This window comes from Ambystoma mexicanum, chromosome 13 (assembly GCF_040938575.1).
Source record: "Ambystoma mexicanum isolate Mex_15411 chromosome 13, UKY_AmexF1_1, whole genome shotgun sequence".
In the NCBI taxonomy this organism is placed as follows: Eukaryota; Metazoa; Chordata; class Amphibia; order Caudata; family Ambystomatidae; genus Ambystoma; species Ambystoma mexicanum.
Window position 1 is genome coordinate 445,098,863 of NC_090938.1, and position 27,495 is coordinate 445,126,357.

The 27,495-nt window shown below is 44.7% G+C and overlaps 1 protein-coding gene across 1 annotated transcript in view; it reads left to right on the forward strand.

The window, feature by feature from the left end:
• The first annotated feature begins 4,952 nt into the window (after nt 1–4,952).
• LOC138521324 (mucin-13-like) overlaps nt 4,953–27,495 on the forward strand; it is a 757,642-nt gene continuing 735,099 nt past the window's right edge. The window contains exon 1 of the mRNA XM_069634079.1: nt 4,953–5,484. Within this exon, the coding sequence (XP_069490180.1) occupies nt 5,403–5,484 (82 nt within the window). The 5' untranslated portion in view covers nt 4,953–5,402. The remainder of the gene's footprint in view (nt 5,485–27,495) is intronic.

The following is a 27,495-nucleotide window of genomic DNA, read 5'->3' on the forward strand; positions in this document are numbered from 1 at the left end:
GCTAGCTGGCGATGGACAGTGTGACAGCCCCGGATTTTCAGCAAAGTACTGCACATACCACTTTCAGGACATGGAAACTAAAACAATTGTTCGTTCGGTGGTCGTAAAGGTGTCTGAATGTACATCCTCAGTGGCCATGGAGAAACATGCTTTCATAAAATCTGTCGAACATCTTCAATCAAGGGGAATGCAAAAAGACCTCATAGCCACTGACAGACATGTTTCGATAGCCAAGGCCATGCGAGAGCAGTTTCCAAACATTTGCCATCAATTTGATGTATGGCACGTTGCCAAATCAATCAATAGAAAAATCACAGCTGCAGGTCAAGAAAAGGGTTATGAAAATATTTTACAGTGGTCCCAGTCTTCTCAGCAACCATCTTTGGTGGATCTCCAAAACTTGTGCTATCTCTGTGGAAATTCTGCTAGAAAATGGTGCTCATTGATGCACCACTGTTCCAACAGGAATGCAAGAAGAAGTGGTTAGCTCCATCTTCACTTCCACACATAGCTCTTGAGAAGATCATGTTTGATAAAACTCTTTCATGAGACCTGAAGGGACTCACAGAATTCTGTCACACTTGAGATTTGGAGGTGTTCCACACTATGTGCCTAAAGTACACACCCAAGAGGTTGCATTTCGGCATAGAAAGTATGCAATATCGAACATTACTAGCGGTATTAGCGCATAATGAGAACATAGGGAGAGAACAATCGAGAACTGCGGGAAACTTTGGGATGCTTTGTTACACAATGGCCTTTTCAAAAAGAAGCAAAAAATGGGTTGTCAAGCCGATATGCCAGGAAATGGAATTCCTTTTTGTGAAAGAGCTCACTTTGACTGTGTTGGACATGCACACTCATGGAATCGATCGTGATTTAGTTCCTAGGACTCATACATTGCCACAAAACATTGCAAACATGCCCTGTCCACCAAAAGAGGACCTTGTTGAACAGTTGATTTCCCGTTTTAAATGATTACCAACAGTGTGTATCTTCCACAATGTTTGTACAATGTACATGACCACTTAAAATCTATTTCACTTGGATTTCAAAGCTAATAAAATGTCCAAATTGCCTTTTCAAATGTATCCTCTTTGTCAATTTCTTTTTTGTTGTTGCAAGAAGTGCATGTTGGGGGATGCCATACAGTGTAACTCTGTGCATTCCCGCTTCCCGCTTTCGACCCGCTCTTGTGGGTCCTTCCCTGATCAGGCCACGGGAGGGTCGATGGATATCAACATGAAAGCAACCACGTGGTCAGCTGTTGCCTTAGCATGCATGTGCCCAAATAGATAGAACAAATATGACTCCCACCAAGGATTAAGACCTATGCAAAATAACAAACTCGGCATGCAAGAACTAATGACTGTAAGCAAAACACCACATGAAAGGGTGCTATTGGTGTGAAATAGGTGCATTCCGACTGATATATTTATGGGGGCATATGTTAGGGGTCGTTGCTTTCGGATGTCTTATCAGAAGGGCTGATCTTTGATTTGCGGCCTTGGAGTCTTACATTTTCAAACACAGTGGGGACAGGTGTTAGTGTTACCAAAATATATACCACTCTAGATTAGGTATATGGTAGGTGAATTTGAGGTGGTGCGGGGGTAGGGTCTGCTGAGGTCATGGGTTCAGGGGACAGCGGCCTGGCAGGGAGGGGTTGGAGATAGGTTGAGTAAGTCAGCAGAGATGGATGTGGTACTAAGGTTGAAGCAGGCCTTGATGTAACATTCTTGGATGAGCACAGTTTGTCAGTGCTCGATAATCTCGGCTTGCAAAAATTAATAGCTGCATTTCCGTGAGAACAGGACAGGCACTGAGCAGACAGCAGTGGTGGGAGCTGGCTGTGCGTGGCGCTGAGAGAGTGAGAGTGAACAGTTTGCCAGAGGGGCAGAGGAAAAACAAGGCTTTGGGAAGGACACAAATGGAGTTTAAAGTATACACATTAGCAAAGCGTTAATACACTTATATGAAACATGGGTGTTGCAAATAGGTGTTTGAAGGGTGGAGATGTCTCCCACCTTAGCTTATACATCATTTGCCGGGCACAAGAATGGCACAGGGGGCGGGATATACCTCCTCTCCTCCAACATTTGTTAGTGCACGGGAAGTTCAGTGGAGACAGAAGGGCACTTGGATTTATGACTTGTCAATGTCTCACGTTATCCGCAGAGAACATTCCCCCGTGAAAACAGGTCGCCCGCAGATAGGGAGGAAAATAACTGGAACTGTTGTCAGAAAATAACTAAATCACTATCAATGTAGAAGAGTAAAATAATATTCAATGTAGCACGGCATTTGTGGATGCGAGCAAACAATTTGTTTGTTTTTCAAAAATATTACAAATTCCACATTAGTCGGCAGGCAGGACTAATCGCTCCCATGGGAGTGAAGGTCACTGCGTTTGAAGTTGCTTGTGGCCTGTTCACACGACGCATCATGTACAGTGTGTTTTTGATTTGTGGCTTTCCATCACCAAAAGGAAAGTTAGCATGGGCGCTGCTATGAAGGTTCAATTGTTTTTCGTCCTTGGAAGAAAGGGTGTATTCGCTTTGGAATGAATGACGGGAGGTTTGTAATACCCGCAACAATGATAAAGTTCCCCATTTCAAAACTGGACAAGGTAACATGTTATTTCATTTTATGAAAACCGTTGATCTGAGCGAACACCCTGCGTTACGCCAAGTGTATGGAAATACCAAATAAAATGTACGTTTTACTGTAGACGACTTCATAGACAAATGAGTCAAGGTTTCATTTTCTGACCGTTATTGCTGTATTACATTGTAATGGGCTGTTAGTTGGGGCAGATTGTGATGAAACGCAACCACAACCAGTATGTATTGGTCTTGTCCAGGACACATGGGCAGTCCAGCACCGAAATGCATGTAGTCCGCGTCTGGGTTCCCCCACGTTGCCCCAATGCCAAGTTCGTTGCTAACATTCAGATAAAATGCCATCTATGTGTCCTAATTCTTCCGTCACCTTCCGCATCCCCATTCGATGGTGAGCTAAACATACTTCACAGCACTAACCTCTCAAGCACATTGTGTACTTAAACTTTCCGCAATGTTTTCTCTGTGTTTCCATTGCCTCTGGTTTGTGTTCATCATTAGTTATGGAGACACATTTCTGTTATGTTTTTTACAGATACATCCTACCATTCTGCGAATGTCATTGTTTCCAGATACCAATTGATGGCTTCTTCAGCAGGCAGATGCAGATACACCTAAATGGCTGGCTTTCCATCACGCTGTTGTAGGAAAATCACCCCGGCCAATATGCCCTTTCGCGGTACCAGCGACCAGGAGCAACCTGTCATTGTTTACGGTGGTCTAGCAAGAACCTGATACCGAAGCCTTGCGATTCCTGGTGCGCCCAATGCTCTTCTTCTACCGAAATGAACACTTTGTGCATCATGATAAACAATTGACGTTCGAAAATAAAGAAATGAAAAATTTGGTTGAATATGGAAATTGCCAGATGTTCTTGGAGCGTTTATTGTGAGATAAAATCACATTATAAATTGCAGAGTATTAGTGTTACCTTGAAAAATAATGTTTTCTATCCCATTTGGGACGCGCTGTGCTGTGAGAGGATGTGTGTGTTGATATTCGGGGTTCTGCGTCAACTAACATTAAGACGTAGGTGATGACTGGGTGCGTTTGGCTACGCTGCCCACTAACGTCATGAAAATAGGTGGAATTGACCAAGCCTGCTGTACTATGCTGCCCATGGCTAAACCGCATGTAGTAGTATTAAGGCCCTTTCAAAACCCTGTTTGATTGAACGGAATGATGTTATTGCTCTCTGCCCAGACTCTTAACTCCTCTAGCATGACTCTAGCAAAAATCTTAGCCGTGGCATCTAACATGGCCAGTAAACGATAATTGCCAAGTTCCATCTGACTCCCCCATAGATATGAAGATAAGCCTCCATGAGGTGATAGAGTCTGTACCTCAGTCTGAACCCCAGAATGGCTGGAGTTGTTGTCGATTGAGCACATAACACTGGAATAGCACACCTGGGTCTAGCCAAGGCTGTGATGTGAACTGGCACTGACGGCTTTCTCTCTGTGCACCTTGCAATGGCTAGTGCCATTCTGCTGCACTGACGCCTTAGGAATGTCAAATGTAGTATAATAGGGCCTCAGTGGTGTGACCCACGTCTGCTGTGGTTATAGCCCATCAGGTAGTGCCATGCTTTGTGCCTCGGGCACCTTGTCCGAGGAAGGCAGCCAATGAGTCCATTTCATGACTGTAGGCATCTCCTTGGGTTAAACACAACCTAAAATGCTGCCCACATTACCTCCTAGAACCAGGACAAAATGCATGCTGTCTGCCCCTATTTCTTCTGACTGAAGAGGTGGAAACTCCTGCAGCTGCCAGTTGCAGCAGTGTTGTGTTTTAACTGGCAATCACTGGTGAAGGTGAATAGTTTATTTATTTATTTATTGTATTTGTTGCCAGCGCCCAGACCCGGAGGTATCACGGAGCTGAAGGTACATAGTTAGGACTCGAAGTTTCAAAGTTTCAAAGTTTTCTATATTTGGGAATGGTTTCTAACTTTGGAACAGAGATGTTTTATCTTTATAAAGTTTATCTACATGTCCCTGCCTTTGTTAGAGGCAAACATGCCTGCGCACGTTCTTTTCCGTCAGCCCGATACAAAAGCAACGAGATGTCTTTCTTCCCACAAATTCCGATAAGCATCTCGTGTGTGTTTATTGGAGCACACCACTGCCCTCCCAACTGTGTGTAAAACGTCTGCCTGCACCACTGCCTGCCCCAATTACCTGCATGTGAAACTCATTACAGCAGCAAGATATCGAAACCGCAAAATCAATAATTGCCGGGCAAACCACTTTGGAGAACGGTGCTCCTTAAGTGTGTACCTCCCCGAGATACTGTAGCACGGGCTGGCCGCATTTATTTAAGCCTGGCAACTTCCCCTTCTCAGTCTCTCGAGGGAGGTCACCCGGAAAGGTCTGTCGTTGTGCGAGCTCGCTGCATAATCTACCTGTTCTGTTTGTTTAAGAATAAAGTGAGTGCGCTCTCTGTGGCGGTGCATTAGAGGCGCTCGGCTTTGCTCCGCGGCCAGGTCCAAGGCGCGCTCCCAGCGAAACCTCTGGAAGTTTCGGAAAGTGGACTTTGAAGAGTGTGCCGGCTTTGCGCTGGGATAGTGGCGGGCTGCGCCCACTGGCCGGATGAGTTTATTTTCTGGCCTGAGCCCGGTCGCTGTGGGCACACTCTGCCATTGATATCGCCCCCACCGCCGCTGCCACTCCTGAGGACCCGCTGTGTGTATTCTCCTTGCAGCGGATAGTGTTAAAAACCTGGCGTTTGGATTGTGAGCGAACTGTACAGAGAGAAGCTGCCGCAAAGAAAACAGCCGGGATGAAAGGGCGTGGGAATCCTCGCCTGCCACTCTCTCTGCTGCTCCTGCTCGTGATATACAGCGCCCGAGCAGCCGGGCAAGGTAAGCACATGCATGCCGCATTCTCCCCGCTCCCCTGACCGTGTATCCTGCTTTAATTTGGGAAATAAAGGCTGCGTTTGTGTTTGTGCGTGCCTGTGTGTGATGGCCACTGCGGTTATACCGCGCGTCCCCCCGTACCACCACCCCCCCCTCTCTTGGAATCGCGTTCAGCTGATGTGTGAGTGTGTGCAGATTCGTTTTTATCTCACGTCCGTGGAATTTCGGAGTGAGTCACTCTGGGGGTTTGCATGGCAACCGCGATTAAGGAGGCGCAGGACGGAGGTGCGTCTGACAGGGGCGGCTGGGTTGAACCAAATGTCCTGAAGTGGGGTGTGGGGATCAAACGGACGAGCATGGTGCTTGCCGCGGCGATATGGGAGATCGATGCGCGTGATGCTGGGAGTTTTTATAAATCATAACAGGCTCCCGGCGAGGCTTTTAGCGCGGGCTGACTCTGCATTCTGCCGCGGGATCGTTCCCTTGACCTTGGTGGCCGGCGCTCCTCGGTGGTGTGATGAAACCTGCTCTTCTCTTATCTATTTTGCAGAAATAGCAGAACCGCACTAAAAGTTGTGCGGTGTTGGGAGCACAGGAGAGCGCTTGTGTTTGGTTTCCCCCACATTTTGCAGATATTTAGTGCCCCCCCCTTTACAGGATTCCGCTGGCACGCGTTTGAATGGGGGAGTGCAGAATTGCGAGAGGATAAAGGGGTGCTCCAGTGGAGAATAATAGCCTGGTTTACTGTGTCAAATTCCTGCATGTTCCGTAGCTTATTTGCCCACTGTTTAATTTCTGGCTCAAGGGGAAGTGACACGGCCTCACCTAAAATGGTGGTCGTTTGTTTCCCTTGGGGCCCTGGATGTTTTACACATACGCAGCAAGTAGGCCAATGTGAATTGTCCTTCGGGAAAGAGCTGGTTGAGTACTTGGACTCTGGAGTAAAGTAAGGTTGTCAGGATGAGGGCTGTGAGACCCGCGGGAAAGCTTCCAGCGTGGGCGTGTGTTGATGCAAACCATTCAGGGAGCCATTTAGAGTTGGGGTCCACATGCACATGATTCAGGCCACCCATAGGCTGGGCCCTTAATATCTCAATGAAAACTAAACATCTGTGGTTTCTGCTCTAATGTTGGATATTAAAGTGACAATGGACATCTGACTGGAAAACAACGCCACTAAGAATTCTGTTTCCAAATGTTATATATATTTTTCGCTCATAGAGGTGACTATAGTCACTTGTAGGGGAGACTTTGGCGGGAGAATAGGATGTTAGTATAGTGGGCTACTTGCAGAGGTGTCTTCGTTGAGATGTGTTATGGACACTGTGCCCCCCCTTCCCTCCTGATCTGGCAAGAGGGTGCCTCCACATTGGGCCTGTAATCCCCTTTTCCTCTTTTTTTGTCTTAGTGGTTTTGCCTTTTTCACTTCCTGTCATGTCATGTCCCCTTTGTGCTTGTGTGTTGTCTTCGGTGTTCCCTTTAATAGGGGGGGCACGAGATGGTGGGAGGAAGGAAGCCCCCAGGGGGTAGGGTGGGTGTTATTGCAAGGGGCGAGAGCCATGGCAGAAGGAAACTGAGGGGAGAAAGGCTGGCATCACCGCAGAAACAGAATTCTGTAAATAGGGGATTCCTCGGAGCCTAGTGATAGTGGGTTTAGCTCTCCGTGGATCACTGTTCTCTTAAAAAATAGGAGTTCGAAGCTGCACGGAGATAGAAGCAGGTCCCCTGCAGATGGGGGAGTGGATGGTGCTCGTGGGATTGCTGACCCCTCTGTGGGACCATGAGGAGGTAGTGTCGCCTCTCAAAGGTGTAGAGCAGGATGTGGATTGGAGACCATAGGGAAGATGGGATCGTTTTAGGTCCCACTGTGAAAGGGACTGTGTTGGGTGAAGGAGCCATTGGTGCCCCTAAAGAGGGGGAGTGCTTGGGGATTGTGGCAAGTACAGAGCAGGGGAGGGATTTTAGGAATTGATGTCCAATTGAAATAGGGGACTTGGTTCAGAGGAGGATTCAGTCGCCTTAGAAAGATAGGTGGGGAAAAGCTTTTGATGCGTTGCAAAGGTATGATGCAAAAAGAAAAGGTACTCCATTTTCAAGTGGCGGTGGATATTTCTGTGGTATGTACTGTGCACACAGTGAGGGCGAATAAAGGTCAACGGGTGATTTATGGTGTGCCAGCCAGTAGGATTTGGAGCAGGATTTATTGGTGGAACTTCAGCACGATAATGAGGGGTGGGAGTAACACGACCGAGTCAAAGGACCGGAGAGGGAATAGAACAGTCTCCCACAGTGTTGGTGTCCTTCAAGTCCATGAGATTGTCTCGGGAGGATAGCTCAGGGGCAGCATGCTCTCCTTGGAAGCAAGACGACACGGAGCACCACAGGTCCGATCCCCGGGTCCGCGCTTAGAAACCTCTGGGTATTAAGCGCGTTATAAATAACCTATCATATCATATACTGCAGTATTTCCGTATTTGTTATGAGAGATTTCGGGTGGTTAAGTACAAGCCACCCCTGTTGAGGTGTTTTACGTGTCAGAGGTTTGTGCATATTGCCAGTATTTGTAGAGGTGCACAATGCAGTGCTAAATGTGGAGGTGCTCATGATGTCAAGGAATGCTTAGGCCTGTCTGGAGGAACTCTGGTGGAGATCATTGTGATATGTACACGAAATATCCGGCATATCTGCGAGATGCTCATATTGATTCGGTGAGGTAAATGGCAATTTGTCTTACGCGGCTGCGCTAGCAGAAACACATGTAAAGGATCAGCAGAACGGTGCCAGAATTATCAGACATTGACTACCTTAAATATATCTAGGGTGATCAGCGGCCCTGATTTAGCCGGGACTGTCACGGAATTGCGCTACAGAAATGGCTGAAAAACAACTAAATAGCAAAGCTTGTAATATCAATTGTCTTGGGAGGATAGCTCAGGGGCAACGTGCTCGCCTTGGTAGCAAGACAACACAAAGGAACACAGGTTCGATCCCCGGGTCCATGCTTAGAAACCTCTCGGTATTAAGCGCGTTCTAAATAACCTATCATATCAATCAGAGCAACTGTTCCTTTGTAATTAACATGCTTACAAGCACAGTTAAAACCGCAAAATGTATGTGCAGATACTGTCGATGGGGGGGACGGTGGTCGAGTTGAGGGATGGGGGTGGTGTGCAACAGTAGGAGGGGAAAGGGAGCAATAAGGAGTGAATGCGGTTAGTCCTTTTTTTATGTTGCTGACTGTCCCCGTTTTTTATTTTGAAAATCTGGTCACTGTAGTGTATCTGAAGTTCAACTGTTTCTAAGCAGGTGGGTGAGACGATATTGGTACTAACAAAAGAGAAGTTCTTACTGATTGAGGTCATTCATTGTTCCTTTCACGGTGCAAACCTCAGAAGATGATGTTTACAGTTAAGGCGGAGGAGAAATCATTGACCATTGTTGGGTTTCAATAGATTATTTAAAGGAAATCTTGAGCAGGAGGAATGTGTGATTTGTCCTCTGGTTGCTACCTTGAGAATTGGAAAGGATTATCAAACAGTTAGAAGCAAAACAGGGGTGTCAGGAAAAAGGGACAAAACCATTTGGAGATGTATTGTGGATTCAAACAAAGAAGACCGCATTTGAGTTCACAACTGAGAGGCGGCCAAATCGTCATATGTGATGGAAGGTCCAACAAAAAACTCTCAACAGAAGAGCAAGAAGAAGAAAAACGTGTATTGCAGCTATTAAGCAGCTTCTTGGACAATAAAAACCTCTCAATTAAGTATTCCTTCTGCCGGTATAAGGTTGTTACATCGGCAGGTATTTTTTCGCTTAGTTTTTGCCAAAAATATTTGGGCGAAAAAACCCATCAAAAATATGGGGGCGGAATAATGGGATATAAGGGGTAGGAGGTGTGGGGAATGGGTACTAGATAGTAGCAAAGGGGGGGTTGGGGCGGAACCCCCAAATATATATAAAAAAATGCAATGAGTTTTTTTCTGTCTAAATATTTCCACTAAAATCTCCACAAAAAAATACCTGGCCATGTAAGAACATAGAACCCGTTCTGCCTCATATTTTCTATGCAACAAAGCCTCACAGCACAAAGCCATTACTTATAATGTATTTTCAATGTTCCCTTTGTATGGAAAATGTCAAGAAAAGTAGGAACATGTTTTTGTGTTGCTCAAAATTTGATTTGGGAAACGTTCAACAAATAACGAACAAAAACGGTAACAACTCGTTTCATGTGCTTTGGCCCACTTGGGAGAGTCTCAGTCACCTTTTACCTCTCTGTAACTTTTGCAAATGCTTTTGTTTTATATAGAAAAGTTAGCAACCTGCGGTAACATGTTATTAAGTCTAGTGGGATGACTTATATAGAGTTGTAATATATAAAGTTGTAATGTTGAAAAGATATGAACAAGGGGAAACTAGTTGTTGGCTTTGCCAATGCTTGATTTTAAGTTAGCGGTTCCTGTTCGCACAGTTTATTTGCCTTTAGGGCAGTGCTGGCAGCAGTTAACAATAGATTTATATGCCTTTAGATCCAGAGGCCAGATAGTCAAATATTCCTATCTGTATACCAAGCTTTAGTGGCCCACACCCTGTCAGGGACCTGGGCCATTGTTCCGCAGTTTTCCTCTTGGCACTGACCAATTTTCATGCTCCAGTCTTCAGCAGGAGCACGCTGTGCACCTAATGAGCGTGCAGTAGCTTGTCCCTCTTTATTATATGACAGGGTTATTCACGTGTTTCATTTTAAATATATCCATCATGTGGGTAGATCCTTTCCGAGTATGCTTTGATGGAGTACATTGGCAAGTGGACCTCGTGTGGTGCATGTTGCTATGCCCTGTTCCTGAGATGGTGCACTTTGTCGGACATATGATTAGTGCACTTTACTGCGTCCCAGTGGCACACCTGGAAGGAACAAGTTACATTAATGAAATGCCACAGCATAACCGTTCAACTGTTACTGTCAATCCTTGGACCAGAAAGCAGGATGGGCCTAAAACTTGAGGTATAGGCCTATGCACTGCTGTGTGTGCCTATGACCACTCCTCTCTGCACATTATTTACAACTGTAACTGGACGTCATGCTCCTACTTCTATGAAGATCGCGGCCCTGTATTAGATGTGGGAATTTGAACCAAGAATGTCAGCCAAATTTGCAATCAACGCCGGGACCCCTGCTTTGGAGCAACCTAACAAGAGATCTAAAAGTTCAACAGGTTCAAGAGACCCATGAAAAGTGTAGGAAAGCCCCTCAGATGCTCACACCAGGAAAACGATACAACCCACTAGGGGAAAAGACCCAGCACAACTGTTGCAAGTATAACAAGTTTTATTTCCATACAAAAGGAAAAAGTGCCAACAAAGAACTCTGCAGCTGTTGAACGTTCTGGCAACTTCGGCATGTGCAGTACATTATAACAGCTAGAAAACCAGTTCCACACTACAGCTACCCACTCTTCACACGTTCAGAGTGTGCATGTCCACATATGTCAAACACACAGGTCTGTCGTATATAATTTAGACAAAGATACACAAGGTACTAGGAGACAATATTCATATTTTAATCAATATACACAATATTTTACCAAAACTAAAAAGATATAAAATACAAGCATCACAGTAACACATACCCATGTCCAAATAGTTTTCCCCAACAATTCTACAATGAATTTGTTGTACGTGCAAAAATAGAAGGTGAGGTTAGTATTGGGAAGTGAGGGGCACTGTTCTAACCAGATATCAATCTGTTTGCCCACTCTATTTTAATTCTAAGCTAGTCGTGTCAACACTTAATCGTGTTTCTGGGTCCAACAATTCGAGTGTACTACAGAAAAGATCTAAGTTGTAGACTCCATTGGGCCCGTCTTCAGGACACTTCTCATTGAGCACACGTCATGGACTTTGACGTGTTTTGATGATACATAATGAACTTTGCGCTGGATGCTGTAAAAGACAGAGACAATACTCTATATTAAAAACAAAACCTGTACCTGTGTATTATCTCTGTTGTCTGTGATGAGGACATTTACTAACCTCCAATTTCTTTTGAACGTGTAAGGAGACGTGTTTCAGATGTCACTTTTCTGAAAATCCCCCATCATTGGTGATTATTACACACTAATAAAGAGGAATACAAAGAAATAATGTGTGTTTTTGGTCACTTCAACAAATTTAGACATAAGTTTCAAAACAGGGATGCCCAGTTCTTTTATCTCCCTCAAATCGTTGTTCACAAGGCAATTTATGCACCACACGTTATTTCTATTTTTGTATTATTCCTTAAGCACATACTTGAGCAATATGCCCCGAGCGGCGGGGGCATAACCGACTCAGGTAATGCCCCGCCGCAAGGGGCATATTGCTATTAGTACCCCGGCCCGCAAAAACTGCGTGACCGGGGCACTAAAAGCTTTTTTTTTCCTTTCCATGGTGGCCATCGGGAGCGGACACGCTGGAAACAGAAATGTTTGCAGCGCATCTGCTCCCAAAAAAAAGAAGGCAAGTGGGGTTGGGAGGGCGGAAGGGAGGGGAAAGGAAAAAAAAAAAGAAAAAAAAAAGCGTACCTGGCCCCCCCCCCGGCGGGGGGACGATGGAAGTCTCCAGCCGTGTGGAGGCTCGGAGCGAGGATGGCCCCACTCCACGTCTTCACACGGCTGGAGGCTTTCATCGTCCCCAGCCGGGGACCAAGGCATAGAAGGTAAGTGGGGTGGGGAGGGCAGGGAGGTGGGAGGAGGGAGGGAAGGAAAAAAAAAGCCTTACCTCTGTCCCCGGCGGGGGGCGAAGGTAGCCTCTTGGCCTTGGGGAGGCTCAGAGCAGGGATCGCCCTGCTTCAAGCCTCCTCATTGGCTGAGGGGCTGCCACGCCCCCCCGCCGGGGACAAAGGCCGTGGAATCCCGACGGAGGGATTCCCTTCCTGGTAACGACTCGGCGAGGGCCAATCAGAATGGCTCTTTCATTCTGATTGCGCCCTCGCCGGGTACTAATTTTCTTTATTGACTGGATATGTGTGAACCAGTTTATCTCTTAGGTTAGGCATGCATTTGAACGCAAATCGCGGTTTGTTAATTTTGAAGTTTTCAGCATTAATTAACCCCCAATTTTTGAGAATGCTTTTTCGTAGGTCATTGCTAATAGATGAAAAGGAGGTGACACATGTTATTTTGTCCTCCCTATTTTTAGTCTGTTTCGTTAGACAGTCTACTCTATTGGCATGACAGGCTCTTTTGTATGACCTGCGGATGGTATGAGCTGGGTAGCCCTGTTCTTTCAATTTCACAGTCAAATTCTTACTGTGTACCTCATGTTCATCTTTTGTACTGCAGTTTCGTCTTATACGCAAGAACTGGCCAAACAGCAAGTTCTCACGTAAACTCAATGGGTGGAAACTATCAAAAGCCAACAGGGTATTTTTATCTGATGGCTTTTTGTACAAAGTCGTACCTAGTTTGTTGTTGTTGTTTGTTTGTTGTTTGTAGATCTCCAGGTCAAGAAAAGCTATTCTTTCCCTATTGATGGTCATAGTAAAATTAATAGATGGTTCTTGTTAGTTTAACCATGTAAGGAATTCATCCAGCTTTTCTATTCCACCACCCCAGAGCATAAGGGTGTCATCAATATATTGATGCCATGATTTTATTGAATCCTTAAAAGGGTTATTTTCAGAATATATTGATCTGTTTTCTAATTCGTCATTAAAGAGGTTTGCAAGGTCAGGGACAAGTTGTTTACGATAAGCCTTATCGTCTTTTACGTTATTGCACTCCTCCTTCAAATGAAGTCCTTTCGGCATGGTCCCTGCCTCTCAAGGTCAAAAAACAATAGAACCTTATACTGCCAGTGCGAGTTGTGGAGCTCTTCAGGCCGCCAGCTGAAAATCAAAGCCGCTGACCTTCACTCTAAATGAGCATACATTCTTACTTTGAAACATCCTGTGTAAAGCCATCTTTGAGAACTTGAATTTTCGAATCCATCTATGTACTAGGCCTCAATGTTCAAATGCAAACTGCCTTCTCTCCCATCTGCAACAGCTCGCTTGGCGCGTTCTGAGGCCCCCAATTTTGTCCTCGTTGTCCGCGAGCTTTGCAGCCCTAGAGAACCATAACTATGGAGACATTGACTTTTTGGGGGAAGGTCAGGGAAAGTATAACGTACCCGAGGAGTTGAATTGAAAGTGAGATTTATTGTTTGTTTGTTTTATTGTTTGCAATACGCAAGCCTCCCCTCAGTTAACAGTGCGCAGCATTTACATGAGATTGCAAAACTTAGTTACAGCAACAAAAATATATACATACACATATTGACAAGATCAGCGATATGAGGTGAATAGAGAGAGAAGTCAAAGATGACACCCAGGTTGTTCGCCACCCAGGATGGTGAAGGGAGGGGTTAGGGTTAGCATACTTTGTATGTACACTGTACAATAACATTTATTTACAAAAAGACAATCATATTACAATTATTTAAACCGGGATTTGTACTTCACAACCAGCTCTGCTTTGGGTGGACATGGCACAGTGGCAATGTTTGGTGGCAATGCATCAGTGCTCTGCACAGAAACGTTCAAAATTCAATATCTGTTCTTCTCGAGTACAGCAACAATAAGGCTTTTTACAAAGTCGAACTCCATTTCCTCATAGACTGGTTTGATCACCCATTGCTTACTTCTTTTAGAAAACACCTTAGTGTAGCGAGGCATCCTTACATTACCCGTAGTCCTAGATTGTTCACGGAAGAGATTCTCGTTATAGGCCAAGACAGCAAGTAGAGTCCTATGTTTCATGCCCTGTATGCTGAAATGCAAGCGTTTTGGCCTGTACTTTAGGCACATATTGTGGAACACCTCCAAACCTCCTGTGTGACAGAATTCTGTCAGTCCCCTCAAATCTCTTGATAGAGTTTTATCGAAAACAATCTTCTAAATGGCTTTGTGTGTCGGTGAAGATGGAATCAAATACTTCTTCTTCCTTGCCCCCTCTGGGGACAAAGGGTCATGTTCACATTGGTGGAAATGTAGGTTTTCTGACCAGCCGTGAATGTTGGTACAGTGGTGCATCAGTGACCGCCATTTTTCAAGTAGTATTTCCACTGGCCCTTCACAAGTTTTGGAGCTCCACCAAAGATGGTTGCTGATAGACTGGGACCACTGTGAAATACTTTCCAAACCTTTTTTTTCCTCTGCAGCCGAGATTTTCTTATTGATTGATTTAGCAAGATGCCATACATCAAATTGATGTTTAATATGTGGGAACTGCTCTCTCATTGTCTTGGCAATTGAAACGTGTCTGTCCGTGGCTATGAGGTCGATGTGCATTCCCCTCGATTGTAGATATTCCACTGATTTTATAAATCCTAGTTTCTCCATGGCCACTGAGGATGTACATTGTGTTACCTGCACGACCACCGAACTCACAATTTTCTTACTATCCATGTCCTGAAAGTGGTAGGTGCAGTACTTGGCAGAAAATCCAGGGCTGTCGCACTGTCCATCGCCAGCTAGCCTGAATCGTTTCCCTTCGAATGTACTTGCTAGTGACAATTGTTCAATTTTCCAAGCATCATTAATGGCCGGAAACAGATAATCATGTTGGTATTTGTAGTACTGCATTTTAGAAATGAAATGAAGTCCCACAAACTGAAAGAAAGACTCTAACTTTCTAAAAATGGAGCCACTAAAAAGTGATGCAGCTGCACACAGTAGATTGCCTGCTGGCAGTTTCCCCAGCATCGGTTGTGCAGACCATGAGAACGTATGATTTAATCTACAGGAGGCATGTATTTTGACGTTACTGCCTTGTCTTTGACGAGTCACATGAATCAATGGCTTCCCACATACTTTCCCTCTGACGGAATGCCCACATTTCAGCATACTTATGATATCCATCAAACAACTGTCGAATACTGTGTATTTGCCCTCTTTCATTAGACTGTCATCCGGCATCACACTTGTTTCAGACTGCATCGTTGAGGACATATCAGCAGCATTGAAAGAAATATCGCCAATATCGGGTTATGATGCGTCAGTGAATGCTGCTGCTGGTTCATTCTCTGTCATTTCAACATCTGTTACTTCAACATTGATGGGAGAACACAACAATGTCGACAGCTTTTTTGGTGGCAATTTTTTGGCGGGTGTAGATTGTGTGAATTGATCTGCGACTACTTCCGAGCTATCCTCAATACATTCAGTATCATCTTCTTGTGTTGCAGTCGCACTGTAGCAATGGTCCATTACAACTTTACTGGATTCTCCGGACACATTCATTTCATGTTCTGGCCATTGGATATGAGCATCTCTAGTCTCAACACGCGGCGTGTGAATTATTAGTTCCTCCATAGTGTAAATGGTCTGGCAAGCAACATCTCTCATTCGCTTCACTGTCTGCGCATGTATAGTTCGTACACCCACGGGTAACTAGAGGACAGATTGGAAAAGGGATGTCCAGTTTAAACACAAGATAAAGTATAGTACATTTGACTGGAAAAAACATAAAATAGTCCCCAGCACAAAGAAAGTCTAAAGTTATGAACTGTTTGTAACTAACCTTATTTTTGTTTCTTTTCTTTGCAACTTTCTTGACTCGACCTTCAACATCTGCACGCTGTAGCTCCGATTCGTTTCCGCATCTCTTCCCTTTCTCTTGCGCTGCAACGACTATATTTTCTGTATCCGCATAGAAAGCACGGAATGAGGCTCCATCGACTCCCTGAAACATAGTACTTTCATTACTATGTATTACAATATTGATAATATAAAACACACGTGAGGACGAACACACAGGTACATCTCAATAGCTCAACACGAATTAAACATTGTTTAGAACAATCAAACGACAAGTATTCGAGCTCTGATGACCTAGTTCCATGGAACTGTCAGTATCCATACCTCTGGCTCTGCATGGACTGCCATGAATGATTGTATTGGAGAGGAGGCATCAGCAACTCCCTGAAACACAGTACTCGCGTTAGTATGGTTTTCAATATTGTAAACATAACACACACTTGGGCTTGACGGCACAGGTACATATAAAGAGATAACCACAAATGATGCATTGTCTAAAAGAATCAAGGAATATTTAAATATGATCAGATTTAATTGACTTATTTCTCCGATTTCTTTACATCTGCATCATCTAAATGGGATCTTGTGATTGTAGTGGAAGCTCCATCGTCTCCCTGAAACACAGTACTTGCGTTAATAGGGAAGAAAGTATAGCAAATGGAATCACGTTATATGATCACGCTCGATGGAGCTGTCAGTATCCATACCTCGTGCTGCTGAAGAATATCTATGGATGTTGTAAATGTGGTGCGCACTTCCGAAAGCTGTTGCGACGATTCGTATCCGCATGGTCCCGCTTCCACTTCCCCTGGAATTACTTGAATGTCAGGCTCCGCATCAAGTGCGTGGGTTGATGCTTCAACAACTGCCTGAAACATAGTATTTGCATTAGTAAGGATTACAATATTGAAAACACAACACACACTTGGGGTCGACCGCACAGGTACATATCAATGGTTAACCACGAATGAAACATGGTGTACAACAATCAAACAACAAGTGTTCCAGTCCTGATGATCACGGTCGATGGAGCTGTCAGTATCCATACCTCGTGCTGCTGAAGAACATCTAGGGCTGTTGTCAATGTGGTGGACGCTTCAGCATCTCCCTGAAAGACAGTGCTTGCATTAGTATGGATAACACTAAATATAACTGAAAACAAACAGCAGGGGACGACAACTAAGGTGTATATCAATTGGAAAGCACTAACCAAACAATTGGTAAAATAAGCACACGATACATAAAAACTATTACTTGACATGCATAAAACAAGTCTGTAGAGGAATAGCCAAGTAAGATTACCTGATACGCGCTAGAAGTGGTTGATAACTGCGGGCACGTCACAGATGTAGAATGTTCTTGCTTCAGATTCAGTGGATAGTCAAGCAGTTGTAAAGGTAAATCATTGTTTGATAATGAAATGCAAATATTAAAAAATTGCCATGTAAACCGACAGAATACTTGAGAATAATGATATTGAAAATGCGCAATATAGCACAGTTCCCTGTGCCCATAAATAGATTTCCTTTGGGGGTTATAAAATCGAAAAATAATTTATTGATAAATGTCATTATTCAAAAAGCTATACACTCATATCAATATCGAAAGTATTACAAGGGACACAACACCTAAAATATCAATTAATCAATTCGGCTACCTACTCACTACCGCAAGGCCTAAAGCTAAATCTGGATACTTGACTCACCAGTGGCGGAATGTGGACGAATAGAGTTGGAATAGCGTTTGCAAGCAATTTTCGTGTCGTTTGCCGTTTATTCTTCTTTGTTACCCAAGATGTGGCGTACATGTTCGAGGAAAAGTGTCGGCTGCAGATGCGGTATCGATCACCCCTCTTGTCCTCAAAGACTTGCTGGACTCTACTTTCAAGTTCTTCCGGTGGATATCCGCAATGTCTGACCCATTCTCATATTCGATCAACAGTTTTAGGGACTACATGCATTGTAGTGCCTTTAGATTTAGCATGGGTCTTCGAAGGGCAACCGCTAATCGAACAGGCAGGCATTGTTGAAAATTCTGAAAAGTAAATATCTAGATTATTATAAAACCTTGATGAATAAAAATGTCATAAAAAAGTAAATGAACCATACCATGTTCAATGCAAGGTTTGTTTTGGTCGCCGGAACTATACCAGTTCATCATGTGCGGCTTAGTATTTGCATAAGTTACAGACATTTTTTAAATGATGTGACTAAACTCTGAACATGTGACTCGTCCCTTGGATGCTCTGTCTTGCCCGAGAAGGGAACATGCTTACATTATATACTGGACCCTCAAAGGATGCAATTCGATGACAATTGACACAGATGAAAATAAATAGATCTATTGATAGCATAACAATTGAAACTCAAGTCAATAGCAATGAGACCAATGACCATAGCACTATTGGGTACTGTAATTGCAAATAGATAGAAATGTAGAAATGACCGAAATATGACTAGGATACATGGCCTTACCTTGACCAACAAACAGTTGGATTCAGCAGGCCGAGCAGTATGTTGCAGGAGAACAGGTAGATGGCCACAGGTAGCACACTGACGAGTTTGCTCGAAGCGGTCACAGATAGCACGACGACGAGCAGATTAGCATAGATCTCATTGCTTCTCAGGTAGAAGGTTCAGGAGTTGACTTGCAAAGCACAAAGATGTTCTCATGAGACATATCAAGTGGTTTATAAAGTATTAGAAACAGGGGTGTGTTTGTGAATGAATGACATGTGTATGTCGCGGTATTATGTGGTTTGCAGGGGGGCGGCCTGCCTCAGGGGAGGCCTGCCTGGAGACACAGGGTCTGAGGAGGCCATGTGAGCGATGGCCCCTGGGCGTGGGATACCTTTTGAAGTGTACATGCTGTTTGGCACCTTGGCCATTTGTGCCCGTGACAGCCCCCCCATGCCAGCGCTCATCCCCGGGTGCGAACCGCCTTTGATAGGGGGGCAGGGATGGATGGGGCTGGGGCATGCAGATAAGGCACATGAAGACTGCTGAATGGAGACACACTTATGTGGATTGCAGGGGGGCGGACTGCCTCAGGGGAGGCCTGCCTGGAGACACGGGGTCTGAGGAGGCCATGTGAGCGATGGCCTCTGGGCGTGGGATACCTTTTGAAGTGTAAATGCTGTTTGGCATCTTGGCCGTTTGCGTCGTGACAGCCCCCCATGCCAGCGCTCATCCCCGGGTGCGAACCGCCTTTGATAGAGGGGAGTGGGATGGATGGGCCTGGGGCGTGCAGGCAAGTGTGTGGGAGCGAGGGGGCCATCAGGCCCCTCTCATCCTTTACTTCTCAGTAGAAACTCGGACCAAGTGCCTCCAGTAGTGGGTTCGTCCCTTGCCCTTATGTGATATTAACTTTGGTTGACATTTGCGTAGATGGGACCACTGAGCAGGACACGGGGCATCCATTTTTGTACCCCCTTTCCGCTCCATCTTGGTGACCAGGCCTCACTGCACAGAGCACATGGCCCCCACCCTCGTTCCCACTGTGACTGGAAAACTCCAGAGGTATTTGCAACAGCTAATAAATGTAACACATCACTCTTCCTCTGAGATCACTGTCCTGCATGTGAACCAGTCTGAATTAAGCACATAGCTCGTTCATCTCCACAAACGTGTCCTTGCCCACGCACCCTCGCCAGTGGAAACTTACTGACATTCTGACCCTGTGTCCCTGCAAGGTATTCTCTTCATGTGCCAGACCACTGACCACGCCATGATGCCCACCTAGCAGATCCCCAACTAACATTAGACCCCTACTGCAGTATATCGTTGCCTATCAATAACAAATGCCACATACCGGAGATTCTTGTGAGCACAGACCCACACTTCAAACAGTGTATTATAGTGGTCAAGACCCTTAACCTAAGGCCTGTATAATCCAATGTTAATTGATAGTATAGATATATGTGTGACCTTTATAGAGACATAACCGACTGAAAGACTTTGAACAAGTGTTATTTAGTGCATGCATTACTGAGAATATATTATGTTAGCTTAGATAGTGACCACCCTGCTGCACAGCGACCTAACCTTCACCCATTCGGAGCACAGATGTCTGACGTCCTTCCTTGAATGGAGACACACTTGATTCATTTAAAAAATCGAAACAACCGTTGTTAAAATATATGTGGTGTTTTATTTTGTATCTTATTTTGATGACACAAAAATACAAGACTTTACACATTGTACAGGTCAGGTTGCAGCACAGCGAGAGAAAATCCCCTGTACTGACCGCTGTGACTTGGGAAAGTTTCTCTTATGGCACGAACGCGGTGTCCAAGCCTCCCGTGAAGCCACCATGTAAAGGAACGATAGGCCACCAGCCTGTACCACCTATAAAAAGGAATGAAACAAACTGTTTTTAAATGACCAAGATAAGTTTAATAAACGTTTGTTGTCAATGACAATTCTTGTAACTAATGGCATTCTGCTCGGACAAATGCTATCTAGACACTGCACACTATTGAACAACTTTCATGCGTTACAATGATATGTATATGTAATTTTGGATATAGTAGAAGACCATGAAATAGGAGTGGCATGACAAGCAGAGTATACTTACTCGTTACTCGGATTACGAGGACGAACAGTTGCGCGAAGTTCGTGCATAAGCACCATCATTATCCTCAACATGGACTGTGTGAGGCAGGCTGCCCTGAAGTCTGGCAGCTCGGTGATGCATTGCGGTCGTGGATCGCCTTCCAAAATGTAACCCACGCATCCCATGTTTTCGCAGCAGTTCTCGTCCTCGGTTGGCATTAGCTCGCACCGATTGCATGTGCCCCAGGTGGAAACACCGTCCATGCGACTAGGTCCAGGCTCTTCAGCTGTTGAATCGTCCTCCCAACTGCCGTCCGAAGACCCATCGTTTTCGCGTGTTTCCCTTTCCAGTAGTTCCTCCTCGGTATACTTGGGCTCGTACATGAAGGGCATTATTGTAGCCATTGTGTGTTAAACAAACTAAAATAATTTATGGCGGTGGTACTGGTATCTGTTCACAGGGGCTACAAGCAATGAAGGTAGCTGACCAGAGCACAGAAACGAGTCACAGAATACTCAAAGTAACACAGAGAGAGGAATGGAATCGAAAATCTGCTGCTGTGTGTTGTGAAACGGTCTGTTTATACTTATTGAGGAAAGAGGCGTCCTGCCATTTCCATGGCGACACGTCATTAGCTGAAGCGCAGCGAATGTTGACACAAGACGTGCTTTGGCATTGTGAAATGGGCGGTACGCGTCTGCTGATGACAGGCTCAGGGGCGGGGGATATGATTTAGTGCCTCAAAAGCAGGTCAGCCAGGGCGATGCGGCAAGTGATAGGATTATCACAAAATGGCGGCGCCCTACTGCCTGTTTTCGCGTGTTTTTAATGGACGAAAACCCGGGTAAGGTCCATAGGAAATTTTTCTAAAATCGAGCGACTTAGGCTTTAAAACACATGGCCGACCTGTAGGGCCAATACATTTTTTTGACCGAACCATTCCTTTAAAGACATTTACTAACTGTCAAACAAAGTGGGCTGTACATGGTATAAAGTGCCCGTGTGGATTGCTGTATATTGGAAAAATGAAAAGATCAATTTGTCAAAGGATCTGCGAGCATCGCTCGTGTGTTGAAAACACAGTAGCAGACAAGCCCTTAGAGGCTCATTACAAACAAGCGAAACATTCCCATGAAGACATATACTGGTTTATTATAGACAGTACCAATCCATCTTAGAGGCGGTGACAGAGATTTAAAACTGAGAAAACTCAAACAAAAGTGGATCTTTGACCTTAATTCGGTCAAAGAAGTGTTAAATGTTGCCATTGAGTGGGGTCTGTTTATCCATTAGTAAGGTGTGATAAAAAAAAAAACACCAAGCAGGCCGAGGATATGTATATATGTCTTAATAATATCTATGACAAATTTAGAAGATCATATCAATACTAGTTTGCATTGTGGAACCAGATGCCTTTAAAATAACTGTGTGTGAACAAGGCACTTGATGGTATCAGAAGGCCAGATAAATAAATTAATGAAGAATGGAAGTATCATTAAATAATGTCACATGTATGGAAACACATAAACTTTAATACGTGCAATAATTATTTCTTTAATGAAAGACTGAGCTTTGTATTAGTAACTTGTAAGCTAGGGGGCGACTCTGAAGCAGAGTGCACACACAACTTTAAAACAGAAATGTATGTGTTGCATGTGGAATAGTAATGTGAATCAAGGATATCCAAGATGGCGCTCATAAATGCACAGTTTTTCAGCAAAAGAAACGGTGTAATGCCGCAAAAAAAGAAAAAAGTATTTAGCACGTGGCTGTGAAACACGTGGTTGCTGCCCGACGCATGTGATAACAGTAAACGAGACGCCACATCAGCGCGAAGTAAGTACCAGCATTGGGGGAAACTGTTAATGTGTCTTTAAGAAACATCATGACAATAGGGAAGGACAGAACCGCTTTGACCGTACTAAGTGTAAGGTTGATGCCTGTGTTATTAACAAGTTAAACGGAAGTATTGGGAAGGTGCTGTCATTGACACACATCTTTCCATTTAGAATTACACCACATGCCGCCATAGCGTACACAGTTGGAATGAATGTGATATAATACAAAATCAAGTATATCACTACATGCACATCATTACATTAGCTAAAATATTAGCTCAATTACACACATACTCGTTACTCAATAATATGAAAAGTAGAAAAACTGTTGCATGTCTTGGTTATTATAATAGACATTATAACATTTATTGATAAGTATGTGCTTAAGGAATAATACAAAAATAGAAATAAGGTGTGGTGCATAAATTGCCTTGTGAACAACAATTTGAGGGAGATAAGAGAACTGAGCATCCCTGTTTTGAAACTTATGTCTCAATTTGTTGAAGTGACCAAAAACACAAATGATTTCTTTGTATTCCTCTTTATTAGTGTGTAATAATCACCACTGATGGGGGATTTTCAGAAAAGTGACATCTGAAACACGTCTCCTTACACGTTCAAAAAAAATTGGAGGTTAGTACATGTCCTCATCACAGACAACAGAGATAATACACAGGTACAGGTTTTGTTTTTAATATAGAGTATTGTCTCTGTCTTTCACAGCATCATCAAAACACGTCAAAGACCATGATGTGTGCTGAAGATGGGCCCAATGGAATCTACAACTTAGATCTTTTCTGTAGTACACTCGAATTGTTGGACCCAGAAACATGATTAAGTGTAGACGCGACTAGCTTAGAATTAAAATAGAGGGGGCAAACATATTGATGTCTGGTTAGAACAGTGCCCCTCACTTCCCAATACTAACCTCAGCTTCTATTTTTGCATGTACAACAAATTCATTTTAGAATTGTTGGGGAAAACAATTTGGACATGGGTATGTGTTACTGTGATGCTTGTATTTTATATGTTTTCAGTTTTGGTAAAATGTTGTCTATATTGATTAAAATATGAATATTGTCTTCTAGTAACTTGTGTATCTCTGTCTAAATTATATATGACAGCCCTGTATATTTGACATATGTGGACATGTACAATCTGAACGTGTGAAGTGTGTGTAGCTGAAGTGTGGAACTGGTTTTCTAACTATATGTTCTGCTCCTCATCCACATGGCCCACGAAAAATGAGGACCCCCTTTGCTCATTTGTAGTATATCTACATTATAACAGTACACATCATCACCGGGGACATCATTACATATAATAGAAGCCCACGCTGCTGGTTGGTGGGGGCCCTACACATAGGTCCCCTGCTCCATAGAGGATACCAGGCCATTGGTCTCAGCCCCGTCCGTCCATCTTCGTCCACGTGGGTGCTGTTACCGTTGTCATCGGCGAGCAGGTGAACACATAGTAATTATTTTAAAAACTAATAAACACATCTATGTCTTTGCAACACTGCAACTGGTACGAGCAGACAGGGGCCTGGGGGGAAAGCTGAGGTCATACTAACTCACACACTTCACTCGCTCCTAGACAGGCTGGCATTTCTCCAAGGTCTCCCACCCTTGTTCTGGGCTATAATTTCATCCCACCCTGCACTTCACGTGCCCTAGGAGTGAAGGCGGGAGGGTCCTGCTTTCTGATCTTTTGATCCAGCAGGTCTTATGGTCAGGGGTATGGGGTTATCTCGTATATTGGAATTCAGGGGTCCTAGTGCCAGGACATTTGGCGGCTATAATTTAGGATTAGGGCTGCTGGGGGTTGGAGGCACGTGCCCTCCTTCTCATGAAATCTCACTGGTAGCCCGCCTGCTGGCCTTCTCCCGTGGCCTTGCAGGGCACATTTTTCCCAGGGCATGAAGTGCGGCAACATTTTAGGACAATTAAGGGTTTTATGGATCTGTGTAGCTGTGGGCTTTCTCATCAGTGTTTGGGATACAACCTATTCCTGTGCTCTTCTTCTCAGCCTAGCCTGGGGTGCTGTCTGCCGTGCCATATTTAAGCTGTGTGCTGCAATACGGCTGCTAATATTTAAGATGGCTGCTATTCCCGCATGCATATGACATCTACGAAAATGCACAATAATGTCATTGTGTGAATGACAATAAGGGCACTCCTCGACGCCTAGTCTCTTACAGTACTGATAATGGGCTTTGCCTTATTCTGAAGCACTTGGGGGTGTGGGAACAATATGTCCCCTTCCCATAAAAATCAAACTACCGGCTCAAATATTGTCATAAACCGGAACCTAGTGTTAGTGTTATAACCAGGTTTGTGATACTGAACACAACAGATTCAGAAGGAATGTCTCAGGTTCACTTAAAGGATACAGACTGGTAGTTGCAAAGGATACACTCAATGTCTTCTCCCATCTACTGTTGTCAGAGATATAACGTGTTGTCTCAAGAGAAACCTTCTAACTAATGTCACTCTCTGACTAGTAAAACCCACAGTCAAAGAGAGCTATTAGTGAGAAGGGCAGGAGTGGACCAAATTCACCAGGCTGTCGATAGAGAGTGGACTAATTAGAAGGCTATTGTTACAAAAGGACAGTAAGAACCTATGTTAAATACACTAACCTGGATGTACAGCCACAGGTAAGTCCCAACAATGTCCGATGAATCCAAGGAGAAAACAGCGACAAGGAAAGGGTAGTGAGGAATCTAACCCGGGCGGAACAAGGGCCGCACTAGAGTCGGGTTGGTGCACACAGGTAAGCGTCCAAAGTTCTGGTCACTTTATAGTAGGAGGAAAAGAACATCTTGATCCAGGAAGACAAACACTTTAAAATAGTTGAAGGTCCAGTTGAGTCCTGATCAGGAGTGAGTACAGAGACTGACAGACTAAACTCTCCTGCAATAGGATGGGATTTAGCAGAGGAAGTATATCCAGAATGGAAATAAATGTCTATGGAAAATGACAAAGAGTAATGAGGTTAATTGTATTGCCGAATTGGATGTATATGGAGTGAAACTCTACCGGATGTTGATTGCTGTCCGTGGAAATTGCTATGTCACGTAGGAACGTGGCGGGGGTCCGTCTTGGAACGAAGCAACAGGTTGAAGAGCGTTGTGTAGGAACGCGACGGGGCTCAGTAGAAGGCTGCGTAGGAACGCGGAAGAGAGGAGAAGCTCTGAGACGAGCTTGGAGGTTGCCTGAAACTGCATAGGAACGTAGGGAAGGCAACCGCTTCTTGTGATGAAAAGAAGAGTGTCAGAAGAAGCAAGCTCCGGAACGCAGATACCAAAAACGATCAGAAGCGCAGCTGTAAGGCATCAGCCTCGTTAAATAATGTCAGCTGACGTGCACCTGACCAACGCAATGACGCGTACGTTGGTCATGTGACGCGAGCTCTCTCAGCAGCGTCTCCCGGCCAATTTCCATTGAGTATAGAACGGCCTGGCCGTTCTGAAGGCTGAGGATGCCGGGTAATAGGAGCGTTTGGTGTAAGTAACGGACCCTGGGGTGGCAGGCATGACAGTTAGCTCATCCAAGGGACTTTTATAGCCAAGACTATTGTAGGGGGTCTTGTGGCACCCCTTAGCACTTCTATTGATGACCACATTTTGCCTAAGGGCCACTGAATTTACTGCTCCTCAAAGCCATTACAAATGGTGGTAGGTCGCCACACAAATACCATATTACATACCATATGACATAACATAACTAGGAGTCAGAGACTCCGAGTGGTGACCTTGTTCAATGATGTGGCCTCCTTGACGCCTCTTTGCCTTACTCCCATTATTTCCCCTCCCATCTGCGCCCGTGCCCTCCATCTGCACTACATGTTTTGTGTTGTACAAAACACCAATATGAACAGAAACACGTGTTTAGGTTTGCATGTAGAGTGCTTAAAGACCCATATGAGATCAAATACAGGGGTGACAATGGGCCTCATTACGAGCATGGCAGTAGCCGTGCCTGTATGCCAGGCACGGCTACCTCCATTCTCGCTACTGGCACCCCCTCCCACAAATGAGCAATAACCCGCCCATTACGAGATGAGTGGGCCGGTAATTGCTCATTCACGGGAGGCGGTAATTCCGGGCTCCCGATCCCCATTCTGCCCTATAGGGCAGAATGTGGGTGGGGAGTATGGTTGCACCGGTGCCGGTGCAATCACGAGTTCTGCTTGCGGGTGCCACAAAGCCCTCCAGGTAAGACCTGGCGGGCTGTCAGGAACCAGCAAGCAGAACTCATAATGCGGTGGCCCAGTATGAACGGTGCCGGTGCCTTACCGGCACCGTTCATACCGCGGCCACCAGCCTTCTAATGAGGCCCAATGACTGTTTATTTAAACAAACAAAAAAAGATAAAAATACATTTTTAAGGGGGTAAACTTCTCTGCAGAGTGGTTCCCCGGACATAGAATCCATGGTCCGTGCTTCCCCATCTTGCATCAAGAATGAAACAGAGCCTTGAAGCAGACTGAGGGAGATTTAGCGGAATAAGGAGAGGCCATGCCTTTGGGGTGACCTGTGGGGCGCCACACAATGGTAATAACAGGGGAAGGCGTGCACATAGAATACTTCTTTTCTAGCACGTTGGTAATATGCATATACATTTCCAATGAGACACCCACAAGTATTTTCTTTGCCTTAAATACAGCATTAGCAGGAGAGGGCTGCACCATGCACATTCTAAAAGCTTAGTGTTTCTGAATCCATGTACAAAACTAAACAAAACAGAATGGCCACGTCTAATGCAAACGTTCTGTGAAAATTCCTGCCGTTCTTTGACCAGAAACTGAAAGTGGACTTGGTCAATGCCTTCTTGCTCATCCCAGCAAAGACGCCTGTGAGAACATACATGCAAGGCTTTCAAGAAAAGATTCCAAAACAACTCCAACTGCCCCAGAACCACACAGATCTAGTGGTCCCAGGCCAAATAAGAGAATGCGTCACGCTGGCCTTGAAAGACCGCCAGTGGCTACCCATCAAACAACAGATCGCCTTGGACTTCTTTTTTTTGTGCTCGCTCCATTGGGCCGACTGAAAGATGG